The sequence below is a fragment of the Enhydra lutris genome, unplaced genomic scaffold (assembly GCF_002288905.1).
Source record: "Enhydra lutris kenyoni isolate GAN:26980312 unplaced genomic scaffold, ASM228890v2 scaffoldscaffold90, whole genome shotgun sequence".
In the NCBI taxonomy this organism is placed as follows: Eukaryota; Metazoa; Chordata; class Mammalia; order Carnivora; family Mustelidae; genus Enhydra; species Enhydra lutris.
In genome coordinates, this window is record NW_019154174.1 from 5,603,250 (window position 1) to 5,623,943 (window position 20,694).

At 48.2% G+C, this 20,694-nt stretch overlaps 2 protein-coding genes across 6 annotated transcripts in view; both read right to left on the minus strand.

Annotated features, from left to right (window-relative positions):
* The window catches only part of LOC111162231 (TAO kinase 2), a 19,278-nt gene extending 11,797 nt beyond the window's left edge, over positions 1-7,481 (minus strand). For all 4 annotated transcript variants that reach the window (XM_022526499.1, XM_022526497.1, XM_022526496.1 and 1 more), the window contains exons 1-8: positions 6,715-7,481; positions 3,499-3,665; positions 3,245-3,316; positions 3,045-3,146; positions 2,510-2,555; positions 2,282-2,378; positions 2,020-2,133; positions 1,822-1,913 (exon numbers count right to left, since the gene is read on the minus strand). In XM_022526499.1, the coding sequence (XP_022382207.1) occupies positions 1,822-1,913; positions 2,020-2,133; positions 2,282-2,378; positions 2,510-2,555; positions 3,045-3,146; positions 3,245-3,316; positions 3,499-3,630 (655 nt within the window). In that variant the 5' untranslated portion in view covers positions 3,631-3,665; positions 6,715-7,481. The remainder of the gene's footprint in view (positions 1-1,821; positions 1,914-2,019; positions 2,134-2,281; positions 2,379-2,509; positions 2,556-3,044; positions 3,147-3,244; positions 3,317-3,498; positions 3,666-6,714) is intronic.
* An 838-nt stretch (positions 7,482-8,319) lies between these two features.
* On the minus strand, positions 8,320-19,292 carry LOC111162274 (transmembrane protein 219). 2 transcript variants are annotated; one of them, XM_022526567.1, is made up of 6 exons: positions 19,239-19,292; positions 18,003-18,201; positions 17,729-17,918; positions 11,601-11,830; positions 10,013-10,182; positions 8,320-8,422 (listed from the first exon to the last, which is right to left on the minus strand). In XM_022526567.1, the coding sequence occupies exons 2-5, from the start codon at positions 18,165-18,167 to the stop codon at positions 10,045-10,047; spliced, it is 723 nt and encodes a 240-aa protein (XP_022382275.1). In that variant the 5' UTR covers positions 18,168-18,201; positions 19,239-19,292; the 3' UTR covers positions 8,320-8,422; positions 10,013-10,044. The 2 variants fall into 2 exon arrangements, with proteins under 2 accessions (XP_022382275.1, XP_022382274.1); XM_022526566.1 differs by lacking the exon at positions 19,239-19,292 and having other exon boundaries at positions 18,003-19,095.
* Positions 19,293-20,694: the final 1,402 nt, after the last annotated feature.

Genomic DNA, 20,694 nt, shown 5'->3' on the forward strand with positions numbered 1-20,694 from the left:
TCACAAGTAGGCAGAGAGGCAGGCAGAGAGAGAGAGAGAGAGGAGGAAGCAGGCTCCCTGTTGAGCAGAGAGCCCAATGCGGGGCTCGATCCCAGCACCCTGAGATCACGACCCGAGCTGAAGGCAGAGGCTTAACCCACTGAGCCACCCAGGCACCGTAAACAGTGATTTTTGAATAAAATTCCAACCTAACAATTTAATAACCATCATCATCATCACCACCATCATCTAAATTTCAAGTTTCCCCTAAAGAATTAGATCTGATGAAAAGGAGCTGACATTCCTGCACAATGATGGGCTAGAGCTACACAACAGCAATCTCCAGTTTGCCAGAGCCTTCTCCACATTGCTTCTCTCATACAGACTATCAGCTGTCATTTATAATCAGGACTGATTGTTTCTTTGGTAGTAGAGAAATAGTTCTCTGCATTCATGTCTCTACCAAAAACTAGAAATATAAAGGACAGCTCTCAATTTTTCTCATACCTGGCCTGTTTCACATATTTGCATCACCTGTCCGGCTGTGGCCTTAAATGGCAAATGCAGACATGTGGAGATGGAGAACAAGAATATGTCCAAATCTCGGCCTTTGGGGAGAAGACACAATATAAACCAAGGCAAGAAAGAAAAGCTCACGGCACGCTCAGGAGGAGAGAGCCAACCTTCAGGCAGTGGAACCTTCAGCTTGGTGGAAGGAAGGGTGGGGATGGCGTCAGTCTTGAAGGCAATGGGGAGCATTAAGTGCTTACGGAAGGGAGCGAGGCAGCAGCACCCAGCTAGGGCGGATCTCTCCGTAAGAGAGACTGGAGGGAAGAAGAGACTATAGGTAGGAAATCTCACCACAGGAAGTCACTGGTAGGAGGACCTAACGGCATTTCTTTCTGCGGCAACTAGCTGTGCCTGGCACCACGTTGAAGGCTTTACGAACACTACCGCGCAAATAGTTGAGTAGTGTAAGCTGGACAGGGCTTCAAGGCCTCATGAACTCACTTGAGCCTAACCTCTGGCCTTATCACTCACTGCTTTTTACATGGTATTACTTGCCATATTCCAAACAAGTGAAGCTAGTCTCAGCTCCCCATGTCTGCTCTTACCTGTCTGGAATGCTGTTCCCTACAGTCTTCACACAGCTACTATTTGTCTTATGGTTCTGCCTAGACATCTCCAATACGAGGAGACTTTCCCTCAGCCCCTGAACTAGGTCGAGTCCCTTGCTTTATGGTTGTACTGTTCCTGTAACTTCTCCTTTCAGCTTCTATCACACTGAGCGAAAACATGCCTGTTTCCCCAACTAGAAGTTCCATGAGGGCAAGAACCTCATTCACTGCTATACCCCCAGAACCTGCTGCCATAGCATGGCACACAGTGGGCATTCAAAAAGTAGATAGGGGTGCCTGGGTGGTTTAGTCGGTTAAGCGTCTGCCTTTGGCTCAGGTCATGATCCCAGGGTCCTGGGATAGAGCCCTGCATCGGGCTCTCTGCTCAGTGGGGAGCCTGCTTCTCCCTCTTCCTCTGCCTGCCGTTCCCCCCTTGCTTGTGTTCTCTTTCTGTGGGATAAATTAAAACTTAAAAAAAAAAAAAGAAAGAAAGAAAGAAAAGAAGACAGAGAACTAGAGTAGTGGACAGGAAGTGAAGAATGCTTCAAAATCTTCAGGTCTAAGGGCTGTTAGGATTTGATAGTTGACTGACTTGGGGACCAAGGGTAGAGTCAAAATGCACAGGAGTTTGAAAGCCCGAGGATGAGATGGTATGGGGATGGTAAGAGAAAGAGAAAGGAGTGGAGAGGAAAAAAGGACGAGGGAACAGAGGATGCATCCTTACCCAGCTCGATGCAGGTTATCCCCAAGGACCAGACATCCACCTTGCCATCATACTGCCCCTCATCCATTGCCAGGATCACCTCCGGAGCCATCCTGGGAGAAAGGTCAGAAGAAAGAGGCTGAACAGTCACCCAGACTCTGCCAACTCCTGATCCCAACATCCTGGGGACTCTCTCCACTCACCACTACTCCCACTCACCAGTATGGGGTGCCCACAAAGGAGTTGGCGGGTGCCATGATAGATGCAGAGCCAAAGTCCCCCAGCTTCACCAAGCCTGGCTCTGATAGCAAGATGTTTCCAGCCTTCACATCCCTGCCAGAGACAAAGCACAGGGATAAAGGCATGCATCTCAGGAAGGCCGGGCAGGGCTTCAGCACCAAGTTTCTACGAAGGCCATAGCCCAGCCGAAGGAGGAGTGTAGACTGCACCCCCTCACAGCCACCGTCGCTGCAGCTCGTACCTATGGATCATGTTGTGGGAGTGCAGGTAAGCCAGGCCCTGAAGGGCTCCATGCGTCACAGCTGCAATCTCCACCTCCTGAAGGGGCTTCTTGTGCACTGCGGAGTGAGGGAAAAACATCAAACTGAAGGGAGCCCAAGGGTGGGGATGGAACTAGCTCCCCTGATCCCTTCCCCTACAGCTTCTTTGCTCTTCTCCCTTCTCCCACTTGTTGGCCAGAGCCACTTACCTTCTAGAAGGTCAGAAGCTGAGCCCAGGCAATACTCCATCACCAGCTAAGAAAGGATAAAGGGTCAGAGATAAGCATATCCAGCCACCCCTGCCCCATCTCCCTTGGGCAGAGATCCAGAGAGTGTCTCTGCCTATCCTCCACTCAGTCACTGCACCGGGGTTAAAAACAGAGAGGAAGGACACTGAGAAAACGACATTGTTGTAGGAGAGTCCCTAGAGCCAGGGCCTCCTCTAGAAACAGCCCAAGATGCCACCACTCCCAACTGAATCTCTTCAAAGCCCCATTCTATCTCCATTTCCTCCAGCCCATGTGCCCCTTTCCAACTACTAACAGTTTACATCCATCTTCAAACCAGCCTCTCCTTCTGGACAAACACCGCTATTCATGGGTTTGTCTGAGGACTAAAGAAGTTGGGGAAGACTTCCTCCTCTCCAAAGTCCCTATAACGGCACCTGGAACAGGGCCCACCTAAGAGACTGGACCAGGACAAGGATGGGGGCAAAGATCAGGCTAGAGTCGGGGGCTAGCTCACCCAAGCTGTGTGCTCTCTCAGGTAACAGCCCCGGTACTGAATGGTATTGGGGTGCCGGAGCTTCTGCAGGAACCGCACCTCCTTGATGATATCCTGCCACTTCTGAGAGGAGGTCAGGGTAGGAGAGGCTTACTCAGCCTAAACATTGAGACTGGGGTCCCCTGCCCTGCCCCCCACCAATCTCTTCAAACCTAACCCACCTCATTTGACTGCTTCCCACTGTAGGACATCTTCTTGATGGCCACCACCTCACTATTCCGGACATCTCGGGCCTGTAAGACCAGATCAGAAGGTGGTGAAGGCCCCTGGTGAGAACTGGGCAGCGGGAAGTCTTGTTGGCCCAACAGAAGAGGGCAGGAGAGGCTGGTGTGGTACAGCAGTGTAGAGGGCTGTGGACCCACGGCAGGAAGAATGCAGGCCTGTCCCTACCCCGTTTTCCTAAGCCCCAACTCACAAAGTACACAGCTCCAAAACTGCCATGGCCAATTTCCCGGAGATCAGAGAAGAGCTTTTCAGGGTCATCCTTGAAGAAGAGCTCAGCCACATCGGGGTCCTTCAGGCTCCCGGCCCGGCCCCCAGCTGGCATGATGGCCCCTGGGGGCCCTGAGAGAGGGGCCTGACCTGGAGAATGAAGAGCAGACCCTTAGAGCAAAGATGGGACATTAAGAAAGAGAAAGGAAGGGGCCTCTCAAGTTTCTGCCTTCTCCTCCACTAGTTCCCTGATGAGGGGGAGGCACGGCAGAGGAAGGGCAAGGGGGAGATTAGGAACAACATCAAAGCTCCAAAAAAATGAAGTTGCCCTGGCAACCAGAGCACGGGGGCCGGGTCCCTGGAGTCCCTAAAACTGCTAGGAAGACTGAGAGCAAAGCATCCTCACCACTCCCAGCCCTCAATAGGATCCATTTCGCTACAACCCTTACTTCTCCCCCTCAAGAATAAAAGATCCCACCTCCCAGCCAGAACCCCAGATTCCCAAGTGTCCTGTCCCACAACTCCCATACCCCAAATATTTCCAGGCACCTTCCTGTTCCCCTTGGCGTCGAGGCCCCCTCCTCCCTCAACCTCTCACACCCTGGAAGAGAGCAGGAAACAGCCAGGCCGGAGGCAGTGGAAATCCGGCCATTGTTAGAAGTGGGTACTGGCCCACAAGGGCCAGAGGACTTGCTCTCAAAAAGGGTTAGGGACACTGTGGTAGGAAGGAGATGTAGAACGAGGACAGGGATAGCAATGACAGCTGGCTTTTAGGGCCTGTGACCTGGGCCGCCTTACTTGTCCAGTCCAATCACATGTGCTTCATGAAAAGGTACAGAACATTTGTAGTGTACAAGTAACATTGCCTAAGCATGTAACAGGAAGCACCTTACATGAATCTCTCTCATTCAATCCTTACCACAATTTTATGAGAATTTACTATTACCCCTATCTTGCAGATGAGGAAATAAGCTCAGAAAAGGTTAAGTCTTGCCCAAAGCTGGTCCTCTACTACTATGCAGGAAATAAGCAGAGCAAGATGGTGATCGCCATTTCACAGACTATGTGACTGAGGCACAGAAAGGAAGAAGGATTTCTCCAAGGTCAGAGAACAGGACCTTCTCTCCAGTCAGGCCAGTGTGCTTACTACTGTCTTAGCAACTCACCTCAAGCTCATTCCCATCCCGCAGGAAGCCTCCCTTGACCACTCTAGCCTTTAGGGAGAGCTCCTAGAGCACACAGCCCAATACCCACAGAAAGCTCCTGCAGTAGGAAGAAGCGGAGGACCCCGCCCCTTTCCCCCAGGGAATTCCAGGCCAGGCTCCCAGCTAAGCACTTGTTGGAATTTAGGCACAAAAAGAGCCTTCAGCAGAGTTGGCCTCCCAGGGCAGAGTTCTAGCTCCGTTAAAGCACCTAACAATTTAGCGTGTAATTATATTCTGTCGTGCATTGTTTCCTGTTGTGTTGTTAATTTTGTCTCCTTAGCCCAACTGGAAGCTGGAGGGCAAGAAGTAAGCCTGACTCTTCAGTGGGCCCCCAGGGTGCAGAGGGCTCAGAATAGCCTAGGAGATTGATTGACTGCCTTCAGCCAAGCCCTCAGCAGCTCCCAAGCTGCTCCAAACAGGCCCCTTTCTCCATTCTCCTGCCAGCAACACTGCTAAGCACCTCTCACCCCCACCACACACCCACACACAAAGGCAGGTGCTCACAACTTGCCAAAGGAATCTTCTTGACCTTTTTACCAGCACCCAGCCCAGAATGCCAACCCAGGACCCCAAGCCACATATAAGGGATGCCAACAAAACATCACACTGAGCCTCTTCCTCAAATAATGAACATTTGTGTGATTACCAATGTCTGTGCTAACTCACAGGCACCTTCTAAAACAATGTTATCACCATTCTGCAGATGAGGAAACCCAAGTCTGTCTGTCCCTAAGCTACACTACCAGTACATCTCACCAGCAACATGTAACAACAGGGTTTTGAGTAGGCTCCTTATACTTGGTCTTCTCTTTGATAAAATGGATTACAGCATAGGGCTGTTGTGAGATTTTTAATGAGATCTCAAACCTAGAAACACTATGCAGACACTTGGCATATGGATTTCTCCTTCCCTGCCTCCAGGGTCACCACAAGGATTTAATACTTTGGGGACCATCCTACCCCAGCAGCTTGGCTTTAACTGTGAAGAGACACCACTATGGCTATCATTTGTCAAAAGAAGAGAGCCCTCTCAGGAACCCAGGCCAACGAATGGAATCAGGGTAAAGATGAAGGTCACAGTAGAGAGAAAAATCCACGAGACAGAAGACAGGAGTCAGAGCCTACCAACAGAAAAAGCTTCCGAGTATAACCCTCCCCAAAAGGAAGCTCTTCTCTCCCTCACTCTTAAATCTCACCCCAACTCATTCTCCTCTGGATCCCTGGCCAAGAAGAGATGCCAAGAGACAGGTATGGAGCGGGGGCAAAACTTGATCAAGAATCTGGGTTTCAATCCTAATTCTGCCACGGTGTGACCTTGGGCAACCTCTCTGGGCCTCAATATTCTCAACTGCAAAATGGGAAGACAGCAATAAAAGAGGCCCCACAGGGTGAATGGAGGGGGAGGTGTCACATGAGAGAACAGATGTAAAGCACTTTCTAAATGACAGATCGCTTGACAAATGTATGAGATTACACCATCAGCAAGAGGTTGGAAGGTAACGATATAGCTAGGAAAAAATATTGCCAGGCACTACTCAACACAAATGCACACACACACACTTCCTTGAAAGGACAATCCAAACAGACCATGCCTAAAAAGCAGATAAGTGGACCCACCATGGAGATCAAAGGCAAGGGAATCAACATCCCAAAGCAATCCAGAGAAAGGGGTATAATCAGAGAACAGGTAGCTGTAAGGGGCAAAGTGAACATAGAAGACCAGAAGAGTGCAAACCCATCTGATTAGCTCAAGCACCCTAGGGTGTGACCCCCCATGACATCAAAGACCCTGTCACCTTAGGTCCCCCATCAGACAAACATAATGAAGAGGAACAAGGTGGCAGCAGAAGGCACCGCTAGCCAGAGGCTGACCACTGGCCCACTGGGCTTCATCCTGAGAAGAGGGCCTACCCAGGCCCAGTTCCTCAAAAAGGAGCACCCTTTCTTCTCAATGCTAGACACAGGGACCCGCGCCCCTGCACCCCGTGTCTCACCTGGTAGGGGTCACTATGGTGCCCCAGCGCTTCCGCCTGCTCCTGGGGTCCTCCAGCGGCTCTGCCAAGCTGGGAGAGGGGCAAGGAGACCTTTCCCCTTGCCACCTCTTCCTCGGCTTTCGCCCTTCCTGAGGGGCGGGCCCGGGAAGCCTCCCCTGGAGGGGAGGGGGTGACAACCTGATCTGACCTCGCGGTCCAGTCCTCCTCCTCCTCGAGGGCGACAGTTGCTGAATCCCGGATTTCTGGTTGTGGGGTCTGAACCCCAGATATTTGAACGAAGGGAAGCTGAATTTGGTATCTGAACGCGCGGGGAATGAACCCCGGATACTGGTGCACGCAGGGGCCTGAACCCCAGATTTCTGAAATCCTACGAAACAGAGCCCCAGGTTTAAAGAGGTTGGGACCCGAGTCCTGGATATGTGGGGTCAGAGGGGCTGATACCCGGATATTTGAGAAGCGAGGGGTCAAGCCCGGAAATTCGCGACCGAAGGGCCTGAACCCCAGCTCTTCGGCCTCCGACAGGGGGCCCACCCCGAGGACGTCCGGCCGCACGGCCCCTCTCACACCAGGGTCCGAGGGTGACAGCCCTCACTCCCGCCCCAGCCTCCTCCCTTTTCCCTTCTCTCTCCTGAGGGTAGCTGAAAGATTGTAGCTACGGACGGTCCCCGCGCCTTCTCTCCCTCTCCTCTTCTCAGTCTCAGCCTCTCTCCGCACCACAGCCCCGGTCTCGTCCCGGTCTCCCTCTCCCTCTTCCTCCCAATTCCAAGATGGAGACCGGGCGGGAGCGCGCAGGCGCGGTAGGGACGCCGGGCCAAAGGGGGCGGAACCACAAATGAAATGGCCCCGCCCCCCTATCCTCACAGCCGGGGCCAGGGAGATGGGCAGTTACCGGGCCAGAGTGCGCGCGCGCTCCGCCACGCGGACCCTGGATGGGAGGAGGCGGGGAGAAGGGCTAGGCTTGGAGGGGGAGGAGCTCAGCAAGCAGTCCGACAAGTGGCAGTGGAGAGAGCTGCGGCGCATGCGCTCGCCCCGCCTTAGCGCTGAGCCCGAGCTTGTTGCTAGGGGAAGCTTTGAGGGGGCGCGAGTGGAAGGAAAGAAGCCGGGATCTGCGCCTGCGTATAGGGTAGCGGTTGGGAGGGGCAAGGGAAGGAGGCTTGCTGGGCGCGGAAAAGGCGGGAAAATGGACTGCTCTGGCTAGTAACCGTACAGCCAGGACGTGGGCTCCCAAGTTTGAGGAATCTTTGCTGGGAAAACTCAGTCTGTCAAATCCCTTCAGGAAGCAGGCCTTTCACAATTGCATGACCTGCTCAAGGTCACACAGCATTTATGTCAAAGCATTCCCATGACCATACCCACCTGATTCTCTCAACTAGTTGGAACTATTGATTTTCTTTCATAGAAGAAAACAAGACATAAGGTGGCACAGCTGCGATTAAAACCAAGTGTTTTCCAAAGGCAAGTCATAACAGAGGATAGAGCTGCAGTAATCCATGCCTTATGCCAGCCTGTATCCCAAACTAAAGACTCAACAAGGAAAAGTCCCCCAAGCCTGTCTACCCTGAAATTCCCACCTCAACCCAATCCCCAATAAACACCCTGGGCAACACTGGGCAAAAAAAGCCTTTTATTTTCCCCCACATTCCAGCTCTCCATTTTTTGGTAACATCTCTTCCAACTTAGAACAAAGTCTGGAGAAGTTGATTCACACCTGGAGAAAAAGAAGATTAAAAACAGGGGCAGAGGGGTGCCTGGGAGGCTCAGTTGGTTAAGCATCTGCCTTCAGTTCAGGTCATGATCCTGGAGTCCTGGGATCGAGCTCCCCTGTGGGGCTCCCTCCTCAGTGGGGAGTCTGCTTCTCCCTTTGCCTCTGTTTCTCCCCCTACTCATGTGTGCTCTCCCTCTCTCTGTCTCACACATAAATAAATAAAAATCTTAAATGAAAAAACAAACAGGACAGATTAGAGGGCTTTTGGGGGAAGCTCTGGGATGGCTGTAAAGAGTGAGGAAGGGGGTGCCTGGGTGGCTCAGGTCATGGTCCCAGGGGCCCGGGATGGAGTCCCACATCGGGCTCTCTGCTCCGCAGGGAGCCTGCTTCCCTGCCTACTTGTGATCTCTTTCTCTCTATCAAATAAATAAATAAAATCTTAAAAAAAAAAAAAAGTGAGAAAGGAGCAGAGGAAGTGGTGACTACAGATGGGCACAAACACTCATCCCAACTGGGTGGGCCCCTTCAGATCCCCAGGATCTGCTAGGAGCCAGAAAGCCTTCATTTCCCAGTCCACTCAGATCTAAGAAAAGCTATGAGGGTTCCACTATCTCCTATCCCAAGTAGGTGGAGCCTAGCCCTGAGCAAAATTAGCAATGTGGATCTTGAGCGTCCAGTTTCTCTGGCCAGAGCCTTTCCCTGGGCTTGGGCTGTTTCTGCTTCTCCCGTGGCTATCTCCTAGGGTACAGCAGCTAGTTACTGAAGCTGAGAACAGTTTAAGAGCTGGGTGCACAGGGGCACCTGGGTGGCTCAGTGGGTTAAAGCCTCTGCCTTCGGCTCAGGTCATGATCCCAGCATCCTGGGATCGAGTCCCACATCGGGCTCTCTGCTCAGCAGGGAGCCTGCTTCCTCCTCTCTCTGCCTACTTGCGATCTCTGTCAAATAAATAAATTAAAAAAAAAAAAAAAGAGCTGGGTGCACAACAGATAACTCTCAAATTATATAACCTCCACCTGACAGAGTAAGACTTTTGTATAGAAATATTCTTTCCTTAATGAGCAGACACATGGACTAGTTAGCCAAAATGTTCCTCACCCACTGCCACCTTTGTTAGCAGTGTTCCTCCAAAGACTGTTAGCAAACCCAACTTTTTCTAGATGCAATGAAGGCTGATGGAAAAGAGAAAGTGTATGTAAAACGCTTCGGCACATACTTTGTGCCTAGTAGATGGGCATCATCAATCCTTTTGTGCTGTTCAAGGTGAGTTTTACAAAATTTGCATCATAAAACTGGGTATCAGGATTCCAGGACAAAAGCAAAATAAACAGAATTCATATCCAGGATGCATCATCAGATCTGAATCCTGTTAACTCACCACTGTTGCCAGAAAGCTTGGATATGAACTACAGCTATGGATGAATCTCAAAATCAGAATGTTAACCGAAAGAAGGCGGTCACAAAAGAATATGAGTCCATCTACATGAAGTTCAAAAATAAGTAAAACCATATTGTTTATGAATGACCCTATCTCAGTTATAATTGCCACGTCCACCCCATCCCCTACTCCCACAGGACTGGGGCAAAGAACCTTACCTGAGAACAAGATGGGAACTAGGCCAGCGCCCTCAGAGCCGGGTTCTAGACCAGTGGGACTCCCGGCGCGGGTGGAAGCACACAGCAGTGAGACAGCAGAGAAGGCCACAGAAGAGAAGCAGGAAGGAGCCCAAAACAAGCAGTCTGGAGCCACACAGAGCCAGCTCCTCCTAAGGACGGGCAAAGGGAAAGGAGGAATGAATGCTAGGGAGGGAGGGTGGAGAATCTTCTCCTGGGAAGATATTTTATCCCCGGGGCCAAGAGCTATAGAGAGAAGCCCCTGTGGAGGGAGAGGGCTCTCTATATCCAAGGAGCAACCAAATGGAAAATGTAATTTCCATACAAGCTAATTGTCTCAATGGTCTATGAACTGCGTTCTCAACCAACCATTGAAGCGAGCCCCTCTAATGTGTCCATGAGATAGGAAAGTTCACTACTGCCATTTTAAATATGCTTGAGCAGGGCCAGGTCTGGAAACCAGTATTTTCTCTGGTTTAAGCTCCTGAGTGGTGTTCCTCACTGGGGTCTTTGCACATGTGAGGGAAAAGCACGCAGCAGCCTCCTAACTGGTCTGTCTCCTCTGCTCAGTCGGTCCCTCTCAACCAGCATCAGTGGCCCCATGGCCTGCAGTATTAAGTCATAGTGTTTTAGCCTCAAGTTACGGAGCCTCACAATAAGGCCCCTGCCTCTCTCCTGTCTCTTCCCCTCAGTCTTTCCTAAGCCCCTCCTCATGGAGTGCCCTCCAAGGCCAGACACTTTTCAATCTCTAGGCCTGTGCTCGTGCTGGTCCTTTGGCCTGGAATTTATGTCCCTTCTCCAGAATACCCTCTATTGCATTCTCTGCCCACATCTTCCTCCTCCTCCAGGGTCACCCTGAAAGGGCAGACAAAGCCTGGGACTGCAGTCAGAAGGCACAGGTTGTAATCCTGGGTCTGCCACTTAACCAGCTATGTGGCCTTGGGCAATTCACTCCCTCTCTCTAAGCCTGTTTCCTCATCTGTAAAATGGGATAATAACAGCTACCTCAAAAGGCTGTTTTAAGATCAAATGAGATAATGAACCTGAAAGTACTTTGTACATTATAAACTACTGTACACAATTCTCTTTCTTAAATGCCACCTTCTCTGTGAAGCACTCTCCATAAATGTTCAAGTTAGGGTTAATTGCTCCTTACTCTGTGTTTGAATAACATCTCTATGATAGCGATTAGCCCATTCAGCCTCTCATTACAGCTTCTGCATTCCTTTAAGGTGGAGATCATATTTTATTCTGTTTAAAGACAATCGTTAATAGTAATAGCTCTCACTCATCCACTCTCTGTTACGTAGCAGGCGTTGTACTGGGCACCTGACATTCATTCTCATTCATCTTTATTTGTTGGCATCAGGGGATAGTATCATGTTTTCCATTTTACAGAGAAGGAAGCTGAGGCTCAGAGAGGCTCAGATGCTCGCTCAAGGTCACACAGCCTCTGGGGCAAAATGACAGAGCCTGTGCCTTTTCTGTTAGGTAAAACTGCCCCCAGTGGCCTTCAAGGCAGAGCGTTCAGCTGGCAGTGTATGAAATCCCAAAAACCTGAGGCTCTTACCGAGGTGAGCAGCTTGGTGAGCACAAGGCCTTCGTGGCTCCAGATGCTGACACACTCCTCAGTCGTCCTAAGACTCAAGGTGGCATTTCCTGTTCCCTCCTCTGAGCAGGAGAGGGGTGGCTGGCTGGAGGGCAGGATTTCTGAAGCAGCACTAAAATACAGGCACGTTCCTGGGGTCCTTTCTGTGGTCACTCTGGCAGTAATGAGGACCCGCTCTTCCGCAGAAGATCCTATGAGAGGCACAGGAGAGGCAGTGGAAGAAGTTGGAGGGTGGGGTGGAAGCCATTTATCTTCAGACTTTCATTCATTTCTAAGGCTTCCTTCAGTACCAGCTGTTTTGGCATTCAATAAAGTACTCTGTACACTATCACTGTGTCAATAAGAAATAACAATTACTATGTATCCGTATAAACAAAAAATTAACTTTGCTTACAATCAATAAAACAATCATGCCAATGCTCACAAAGTTGCAGTGAAACTGGGGCAGATACACATTGCCAATGTCAGTCTATATAAAGGAGTCTGTCCCTTTTAAGAAAGCAGTTTCCTAGTAGGTACCAAAATCCATGAAAAGGTTCACATCCCATTTCAAATTAGCAGGGAAAGGATGGTCTATTTAGTCAATGCCCTTGGGACAATTTCCATTTGGGGGAAAAAAAAAAAAGCCAGACTCATCTCACACTATAAAATAAAGTCCAGATGTGCTAGAGACCTATACAAACAAATTAAACAAAACAAAACCCAAAGAAAATTCAGAAGAATATTTTCTAAGTTTATAGTGGGGAAGGCCTTCCTAAAAAAGACACAAGATCTACAAGCCTGAGTAAAGAATGAGAGCAATAAACTTAACCTTGTAACAGCTGAAGGCTTCTCAAAGATGAAAGGTAATTAAAAGAAAAGTAACAGAATGGATAAAAATACCTATCCATTTTTGGTAAAGATTTATTTATTGGGGGGCGCCTGGGTGGCTCAGTGGGTTAAGCCTCTGCCTTCGGCTCGGGTCATGATTTCGGAGTCCTGGGATCGAGCCCCACATTGGGCTCTCTGCTCAGCGGGGAGTCTGCTTCCCTACCACCTCCCACTGCCTCTGCCTGCCTCTCTGCCTACTTGTGATCTCTGTCAAATAAATAAATAAAATCTTAAAAAAAAAAAAGATTTATTTACTGGGGGGGACAGCAGGAGAAACTCTTCAAGCAGACTACCCTCTGAGCAAGGAGCCCATGGGACTTGATCTCATAACCCATGAGATCCTTACCTGAGCTAAAACCAAGAGCTAAATGCTTGACAGACTGAGCCACCCAGGTGCTCCCAAATGCCTATATTTAATTGGTAAAAAGGTTTACAATCCAGAATATATAAGGATCTTCTAAAAATCAAAAACATAAAGATAAGCAACTTAAAAGACAAAAGAGCAAAGGATACGAACAGAAAATTCATGGAGGCATGAAAATGGCCAATAAACCTACAAGAAGATAGTCAACCTCACTAACAATCAGAAGAAAGTAAATGAAAACAATCAGGCAATTTCTTTGCTCATTAAATTGGTAAAAATTAAAAAGACTGATAATAACAAGAGTTGCTGGGGCACCTGGGTGGCTCAGTCATGGTCCCAGGATCCTGGGATCGAGCCCCGCATCGGGCTCCCTTGCTTAGTGGGGAGCCTGCTTCTTCCTCTGCCTGTTTCTCCCTTTGCTTGTGCTCTCTCTCTGTCAAATAAATAAATAAGATATTTAAAAATAAATAAGTAAAAATAATGAGTTACTGAAGATGTAAGGAAATGGGCACTCTCAGTGAGTGACACCTTTTAGAAGACAATGTGGCTGTATCTATCACAATTTTAAATGGGTACAGACTGTGCCTGAGAAGATGCCCATCAAACTGTTGACACTGGGGGCACCCGGGAGGCTCAGCCATTAGGCCGCTGCCTTTGGCTCAGGTCATGATCCCAGGGTCATAGGATCGAGCCCCGCATTGGGCTCCTTGCTTGGCAGGGAACCTGCTTCTCCCTCTCCCACTTCCCCTGCTAGTGTTCCCTCTCTCGCTGTTCACTGTCTCTCTCTGTCAAATAAATAAAATCTTAAAAAACAAAACAAAACTGTGGACACTGCAGGAGAGGTGAGACGGATTTTTACGTGTGCTTTTTATAATTCTTTGTGGTCCGAATCCACAACAAAACAAATCTGTCTATTAAAAAAAGGTCCATACCCTTTGACTCAGTAATGCCATTTATAGAAACTCATTGTAAGGAAAGGATTCAAAAGAAAGATGCCAAGTATACCAAGATGTTTATTGTGTTACACACACACACACACACACACACACACACACACACACAAAATAGGAAGCAATAAGCTGTTTAACACTAGGAAAAGAGTTACAAATGATGGCCCAACCACTTAATGGATCTTTACAGGTCCATTGGTGTACATCCAATAAAATAATAATGTTCAGACCAGGCAGAAACTAAAAAAATGATGTCATAAGTGAAAAAAGAGAAATACAAACCACTGTGTATGTATGTGTGTGTATATATTGTGTGTGTATATACACATCATAATGACTATAAGAAATATACATGCAAACTTTCTAAGAGAACCATCCCCTGTTTCTCTACATTCCCCAGATCGAATCATCCACCAAGTCTTGTCCACCCACTGTCAACGTCTCTCTCGGATCAGTCCCCTTCTTTCACGGCATTGTCTTAGTTTGGGTGTCCTCATCATCTTTCTATTGTAACCACCTCCTACCCGGTCTTCCTGCCATTGGACACACTTCTACCAGGCAGTCAGCCAACAGAGTGTGATCTTTTTCAAAGAACAGCAAAAAACTCATTCTATTTTCCTGACAAAAATTTTGAGTTTGCCCAATGCACTAGATAAAGTTCAACTACCTGGGCTTGGCACATGAGACCCTCCAGAGGATTCTGTCTGCTTCCTCAAATACATCTCTTGCCACTCATTCAACACTCCTTCCCCTGCAGCACTCAAACTGAACCCCTTGGAGTTCTCAAACATGCTATTATGGTCCCCGTCGGCATGCCTTTGTATATGCTTGGAAGAGCACACTCCTAACTCTCCCTCAAGCCTTGGCTCCAGCACTGAATCCTTGGAAAAGCCTCTTCACTAACCCTGTGTGACAGACTCCTGAGTATTCCCACTGTAACCTGTGTGCTCCTTCACACATTTAAAGGTATTTGCTTCTGTTCATATCTGTATCCTTGCTAGATGTTGTAAGCAGCTCGAGGCCGAGGCCCATGTCTTACATGTCTCTATATTCCCCATGCTTGTACATAGTAGGTGCTCAATAATTATTGCTTAGATGATGCAGTCGTATTTTTATTCTGTTTCTAACCATTATAAAAAGAACAGGCCTTGTCTGCAGAAGCAGAACTTGAGAAGCCGATCCTAAAATCCACATGGTAATTAAAGGGATCTAGAATAAGCAAAAGAATTTTTAAAAAGGAGAACAAAGTTGGAAGACTCACATTTTCTGATTTGAAACTTAATACAAAGCTGCGGTAATTAAGAGTATGGAGCTACCATAAGGACAGACACATAAATCAGTGGAACAGAACTGAGAATCCAGAAATAAACCTATATATACATCCATGGTCAACTGATTTTCAGTAACGGTGCCAAGACTATTCAAAGGAAAGAACTGTCTTTTCAACAAAACATGCTGGGACAACTGAAGAGCCACTTGCAAAAGAACAAAGCTGAACCCCATCCTCACACCATTCACAAAAGTTAACTCAAAATGGATCCTACAGCTAAATGTAAGAGTTAAAACTATAAAACTTTAATAGAAAAGATAGGGGTAAATCTTCGTGAGGTTGAGTTAGGCAAAGCTCTGCTTAACCAAGACACTAAAAGCACAAGCAACTAAAAGAAAAATACTTTGGGGCGCCTGGGTGGCTAGTTGGTTAAGTGTCTGCCTTTGGAACAAGTCATGATCCCCAAATCCTGGGATCCAGCCCCACATTAGGCATGCTGCTCAGCAGGGAGTCTGCTTCTCCCTCTCCTTCTGCCCCCTGCCTCCCCCTGCTTGTACTCTTTCTCTCTTGCTCTCAAAAAACATCTTAAAAGAAAAAAAAAAAAAAAAAGAACACCATCAACAAAGTGATAAGATAACCCAGAGAATGGGAGAAAATATGTGCAAATCATACATCAGATAAGAGACTCGTATCTAGGGGCGCCTGGGTGGCTCAGTAGGTTAAAGCCTCTGCCTTTGGCTCAGGTCATGGTCCCAGGGTCCTGGGATGGAGCCCCTCATTGGGCTCTCTGCTCAGCGGGGAGCCTACTTTCCCCTCTCTTTTTGCCTGCCTCTCTGCCTACTTGTGATCTCTGTCTGTCAAATAAACACATAGTATCTTAAAAAAAAGAGAGAGAGAGAGAGACTTGTGTCTAGGAAAACAAACAACTCTTACAACTCAATAATTAAAAGGCAAATTATCCAAATTTTTTTAAAAGGCAAAACTCTGAATATACATTTCTTCAAAGAGGATAGACAAATGACCAAGAAGCCATAAAAAAATGCTCAGTATCATTAGCCATGCCAATTAGAACCACAGTGAGATACTACTTCTCAATGACTAGGATGGCTAGAATTTTTAAAAAAAGATAATAAGTGTTGGTAAGGACATGGAGAAACTGGAATTCACACACTGCTGGGGGGAAACACAAAATGGTACAGCCACCTTGGAAAACAGTCTGGCAGCTCCTCAAAAGATTAAACACAGAGTTATAATATGACCCAGGAATTCCACTTCTTGGTATTTTATTTCCCCCAAGAGAAATGAAAATGTACGATCACACAGAATCTTGTATGCGAATGTTGACAGCAGCATTGTTTGTAATAGTAAAAATAGTAAACAGTAATAGTATAGTAAATGTAATAATATAGTAAAATAGTAATAGTAAAAATAGTAAAAAATCAAAAAGTAAAAACAATTCAAATGTCAAACAACTGATGAATGGATAAATAAGATGTGGAATATCCATACAATGGATGTTATTCAGCAACAGAAACACAGAATACGGATGCGTGCTATGACATGGATTGTACCCTGGAAACATACTGATGGAAAGAAGCCAGTCACAAAACAGCACACATTGTATGAAATGTTCCGAATGAGCGAATCCACAGAAAAAGAAAAGTTAGTAGTTGCCTGGGTCTGGGAAGCTAGGAGGAAAAGGGGAGCAACTGCTAACGGGTACAGGATCTCTTTTCAGGGAATGAAATGCTCTAAAATTGATTGTGGTGGTAGTTGCACACTTCTGGGATGATACGAAAAGCCATTGAATCATACCTTTTAAATGTGTGAATTTTATGTTATATGATCCTATCTCAATACAGCTGACGTACATATATTTATGAAATAAAAAGAACAGGAAAAATTATCTCAAGTCTGTAGGTATCAGACATCTTCCTTTACTCTCTTTGACCACACAGATGTACACCTGGACATTAGAGACCTTCCCCTGCATGCCCACCCCCCAAAGAATTCACAAGAGAATCTTAGAATGATAGCATCAGAAGACAGAGAGTTCCACCTTTCTCTCCTCCCTTTTCATCTCTCTGATTTCAGACAAGGAACCTGAGGCCAAATCTCACACAGGAATCAATGGCATCCACTGACACTACCTTCCCCCCATCATTTTCCCAGAAGACTCTAAGCTCTGTGGGAATGGATGACGTCTAATTTTTTCCGTATCCTCCATCCTCCATAGCACACAGAGCTGTGCTAAGAACAGAGCAGGCACTCAATGCACTTGGTTAATTGAACAGGACATGCTTCTTGAACATCCCTGAGGAAAAAGAAGGTGCCTCTAAGAGGAGTAAGCAAGAGGGATAAAGAAGGAAGAGAAAGAATATTAGGTCAAATCTACCCCATCGCATCACACCTCCAAGGACAGACTCAAAGAACCTCAGAGCTGGAAGGGAAAAGAGAAAACACCTACAGGGAACCCAAAGAGTATCACTGTAGTTACTGAAAGAATGTAGCCCTTACTACAGCAGAAGTGACTAAGGCCTTGGGATATGCCCAAGGTCACCAGGCTGGAGAAGTCAGAGACAGAACCCACCCCTAAGTGTTCTGATGCCCAACCCACAGTCCTCTTTGATCTCACCTTTCAATCCCATGTGACTACCCTGGACCATAGTTTGGAATGTCTGTGTCTTGTTCCTGTCTGGACCATCTCCGAAGTTCAAGGTGGTCAGTAAGCCCACGACCTGAGGCCCATGCCACTTCCCCGTGACTGTCCCATTCACGGGACACAGGGTCAGCTGGCCAAAAGATCTCAAGAAAGAGACCCAGTCCTGTGTGCAAAAGAAAGGTGGGAGAGAGGTGAGAGATTAGCAGCACGAGCAAGGATGTGTGAAAAGGATGAAGAAGGTACTCACCTGAGGGATGTCAGGGCTGCGCAAGCCAGTGCTGTGGGTGAGGAGGAAGCCACCAAGGCCCAGGCCTGACAGGCCAAGAAGCAGCAGGATCAAAGTGGCACAGACCAGAGGTGGGTGGTGGGCCAGACAGAGATGCAGGTTGTGCCCTGCCTGGCAGCTGCCCATGGGGAGGAGAAGGGTCCGGGCCTCCACGGAGAGCCTGCTGGAGGATAGGAGGGGAGAACTGGACAAGAGCCTGCCAGTCAGAAGGCACTTACCCATTTTATTCAAAGGGAAACTAAAGCACTGAAAAGACAAGGTGCTTGCCCAAGGCCACACGGCCAGTTAGTGGCAGAGCCAGGACAAGAGTTTAGGGCTCTCAACTCTAAGTGTTCACCCCTCTGCATCACTTAATAAATGTTTGCTGTATTTGATTTCTGAAGTAATCAAGGCAGAAGCAAAGCAGAGCACGCTGTGTTGGAAAGAGGAACCCAAAAGGAGAATTCTCAAGGGGAGAAATTCAGGAAGCAGCTCTTGTGGGGATAAGGTTTGGCTGAGGAACTGTTCCATCCAACAGCCCAAAGGAAGTGTCTGATGAAAAGAACTTTACTGGGGAGCAAAAACGGTTCTGTCTGTATCCTCCTCCGCCACTCACTGGCTATGCGAGAAAAATCAGTTAACCTTTGTGAGTTTAGGGATCTGTGAAAGAACGGCAAATAATAAGGACTAAATGTGACAGATAAAGCAGTTTTGCATAGTACTCGGCCTTGCAGGAACTCAATAATGTCCATTTCCTTTCTATTTCACTGTGTCATACTGAACTTTAAAACTAGGCCAAGCAAGGCAAAAAATACTTAGTGGAAACTGAGATTCGGGGACTTTCACAGAGGAGTGGCAGGGCCAAGCTCTGAAACCCGTCTTCTGCTTCCAGGTAGAGTGCCCTTTCCCAGGCGGGAAGCGACAGGCTGATGAAAAGGAACCCCTGGAAGATGAGATAAACATATGGGGTGGGTGGGGAGAAGGAGGCTGCAGGGAAATGGAGGTGTCACAAATGCCCAGTCCCTGCCCTGCCTCCCGTCCCGGCACATCTGGAAAGGGGGAGAAAGCACGAAGGCGGAGGGCAGAGCCTGAGTTCAGCCGCAGGTGGTGCCCCTGGGCCTCCCCTCCCCCCCGCAAAGCCCCTCCTGCAGGAACTCAACACCCGCACCATCCCTTCCCGGTCCTGCGGCGTCGGATCCGCCTGCCGCTCGCTCTCACCGCTCGAAGCCGGGCGGAGGCCGGCGCCCCCCGCGACGTCACGCGTGGAGCAGCGAGGGGCGGGGTCCGTGCTCCCCCCACCCACCGTGGGGATTCGCATGCGCGCTGTCCACGCGGGCAGCAGCCCCGCCCCTCCCAGACTGGGTGGGGGCGTACCAAGAAGGAACCCAGTGAAGGGGCAACGGAGAAGAACGTACTCCGCGGTAGGTGAGTAAAAGGGAGAGAAAGCAAAGGAGCTGATTGTGGGGACGTTGTTAGAACTGTAAAGCCTCACTCCGGAGACGCTGTGGGGCATTTGAACGAGAATCGCGTAGCAGGCATTTTTCTGTTGCCCGTCCCCCTCCCGCGCCAATCGCACAGCCCAGCCGCGCCCAGGTTCCGGGTATGAATTTGGGGTCTGCCCGGCTGGGGAAGCGGGGTGGGGCGAAATTCCAGCCCTGAGATTCTGGCCTTGCGGACAGTTCGGGCTGCGCTTTTCTCTGCAGGCCCAATGTCTGCACCTCACGTTTGGTCCCCTGGTTTTAGTGAGTCCTTAATGCTTAGGATCCTACAGCTGCCAGACTGCTCAATAGAGGCTATCTCGTTTCATTTCTGCCCAGATTTTAGAGATGAGAACACCAAAGTCCACCTTACCTGAACAGCAGGACGCATGGAGGAGCCAGGAACCCGGGGTTCAAATCCTAACTTTGTACCTGTCTCTGCACAAGTCATGACCATGCACTTTTGGGGAGCTGAGTTTGGTGAAGGGGTTCAACCCACCTACCTCACTGGTTGGATGGGAAGCTTAAGAGACCAGTGTGGGAAAACATGGGCCCAGTGTGCACTGAGCACTGAATCGCGCTGGGCAAATGCTCTTTCAAACAAAATCTTAGTATTCAACTCTAGCGAGTTGCTAAGACAGAGACCGGGTCACTCGTGTTCCACCCGCTTCCCAAAACCCTTTCCCATACGGTAAAATAAGATTCAACAAGGGTGCCAGGACCATTCCATGAGGTAAATCTAGTCTTTTCAACAAACGGTATTGGGAACTGAATATTCACATGTGAAAGAATGAAGTTAAACTGTTACTTTACACCACTTACAAAAGTTAATTCATAATGCACCAAAGATCTACATGTAAGAGCTGGAAGTATAAAACTCTTAGAAGAAAACGGGAAAGCTTCATGACATTGGATTTGGCAATGATTTCTTGGGTATGACACCCAAAGCACAGACAGAGAAAAAAAAAGGTAAGTGGACTACATCAAAATTTAAAATTTCTGTGCATCAAAGGACACAACGGAATGAAAAGGCAACCCATGAAATGGGAGGAAATATTTGCAAAGCATGTATCTGCTAAAGAGTAAATGATATATAGAATATATAAAGAATTCTTAACAGTGCAACACAACAACAAAAATCCTGGTTAAAAAGTAGGCAAAGGACTTGAAGATATTTCTCCAAAGGCCGATAGGCA

What these genes read in the sequence shown, in the direction of transcription:
- LOC111162274 (XM_022526566.1), bottom strand. Translation starts at nt 18,263, where the DNA reads ATGGGTAAGTGCCTTCTGACTGGCAGGCTCTTGTCCAGTTCTCCCCTC. An exon ending in GCAGCCCTGACATCCCTCAG is followed by an intron (nt 17,919 to 18,002) that starts GTGAGTACCTTC and finishes TTTTGCACACAG; the next exon opens with GACTGGGTCTCTTTCTTGAG. An exon ending in TCACCAAGCTGCTCACCTCG is followed by an intron (nt 10,183 to 11,600) that starts GTAAGAGCCTCA and finishes GCCCGTCCTTAG; the next exon opens with GAGGAGCTGGCTCTGTGTGG.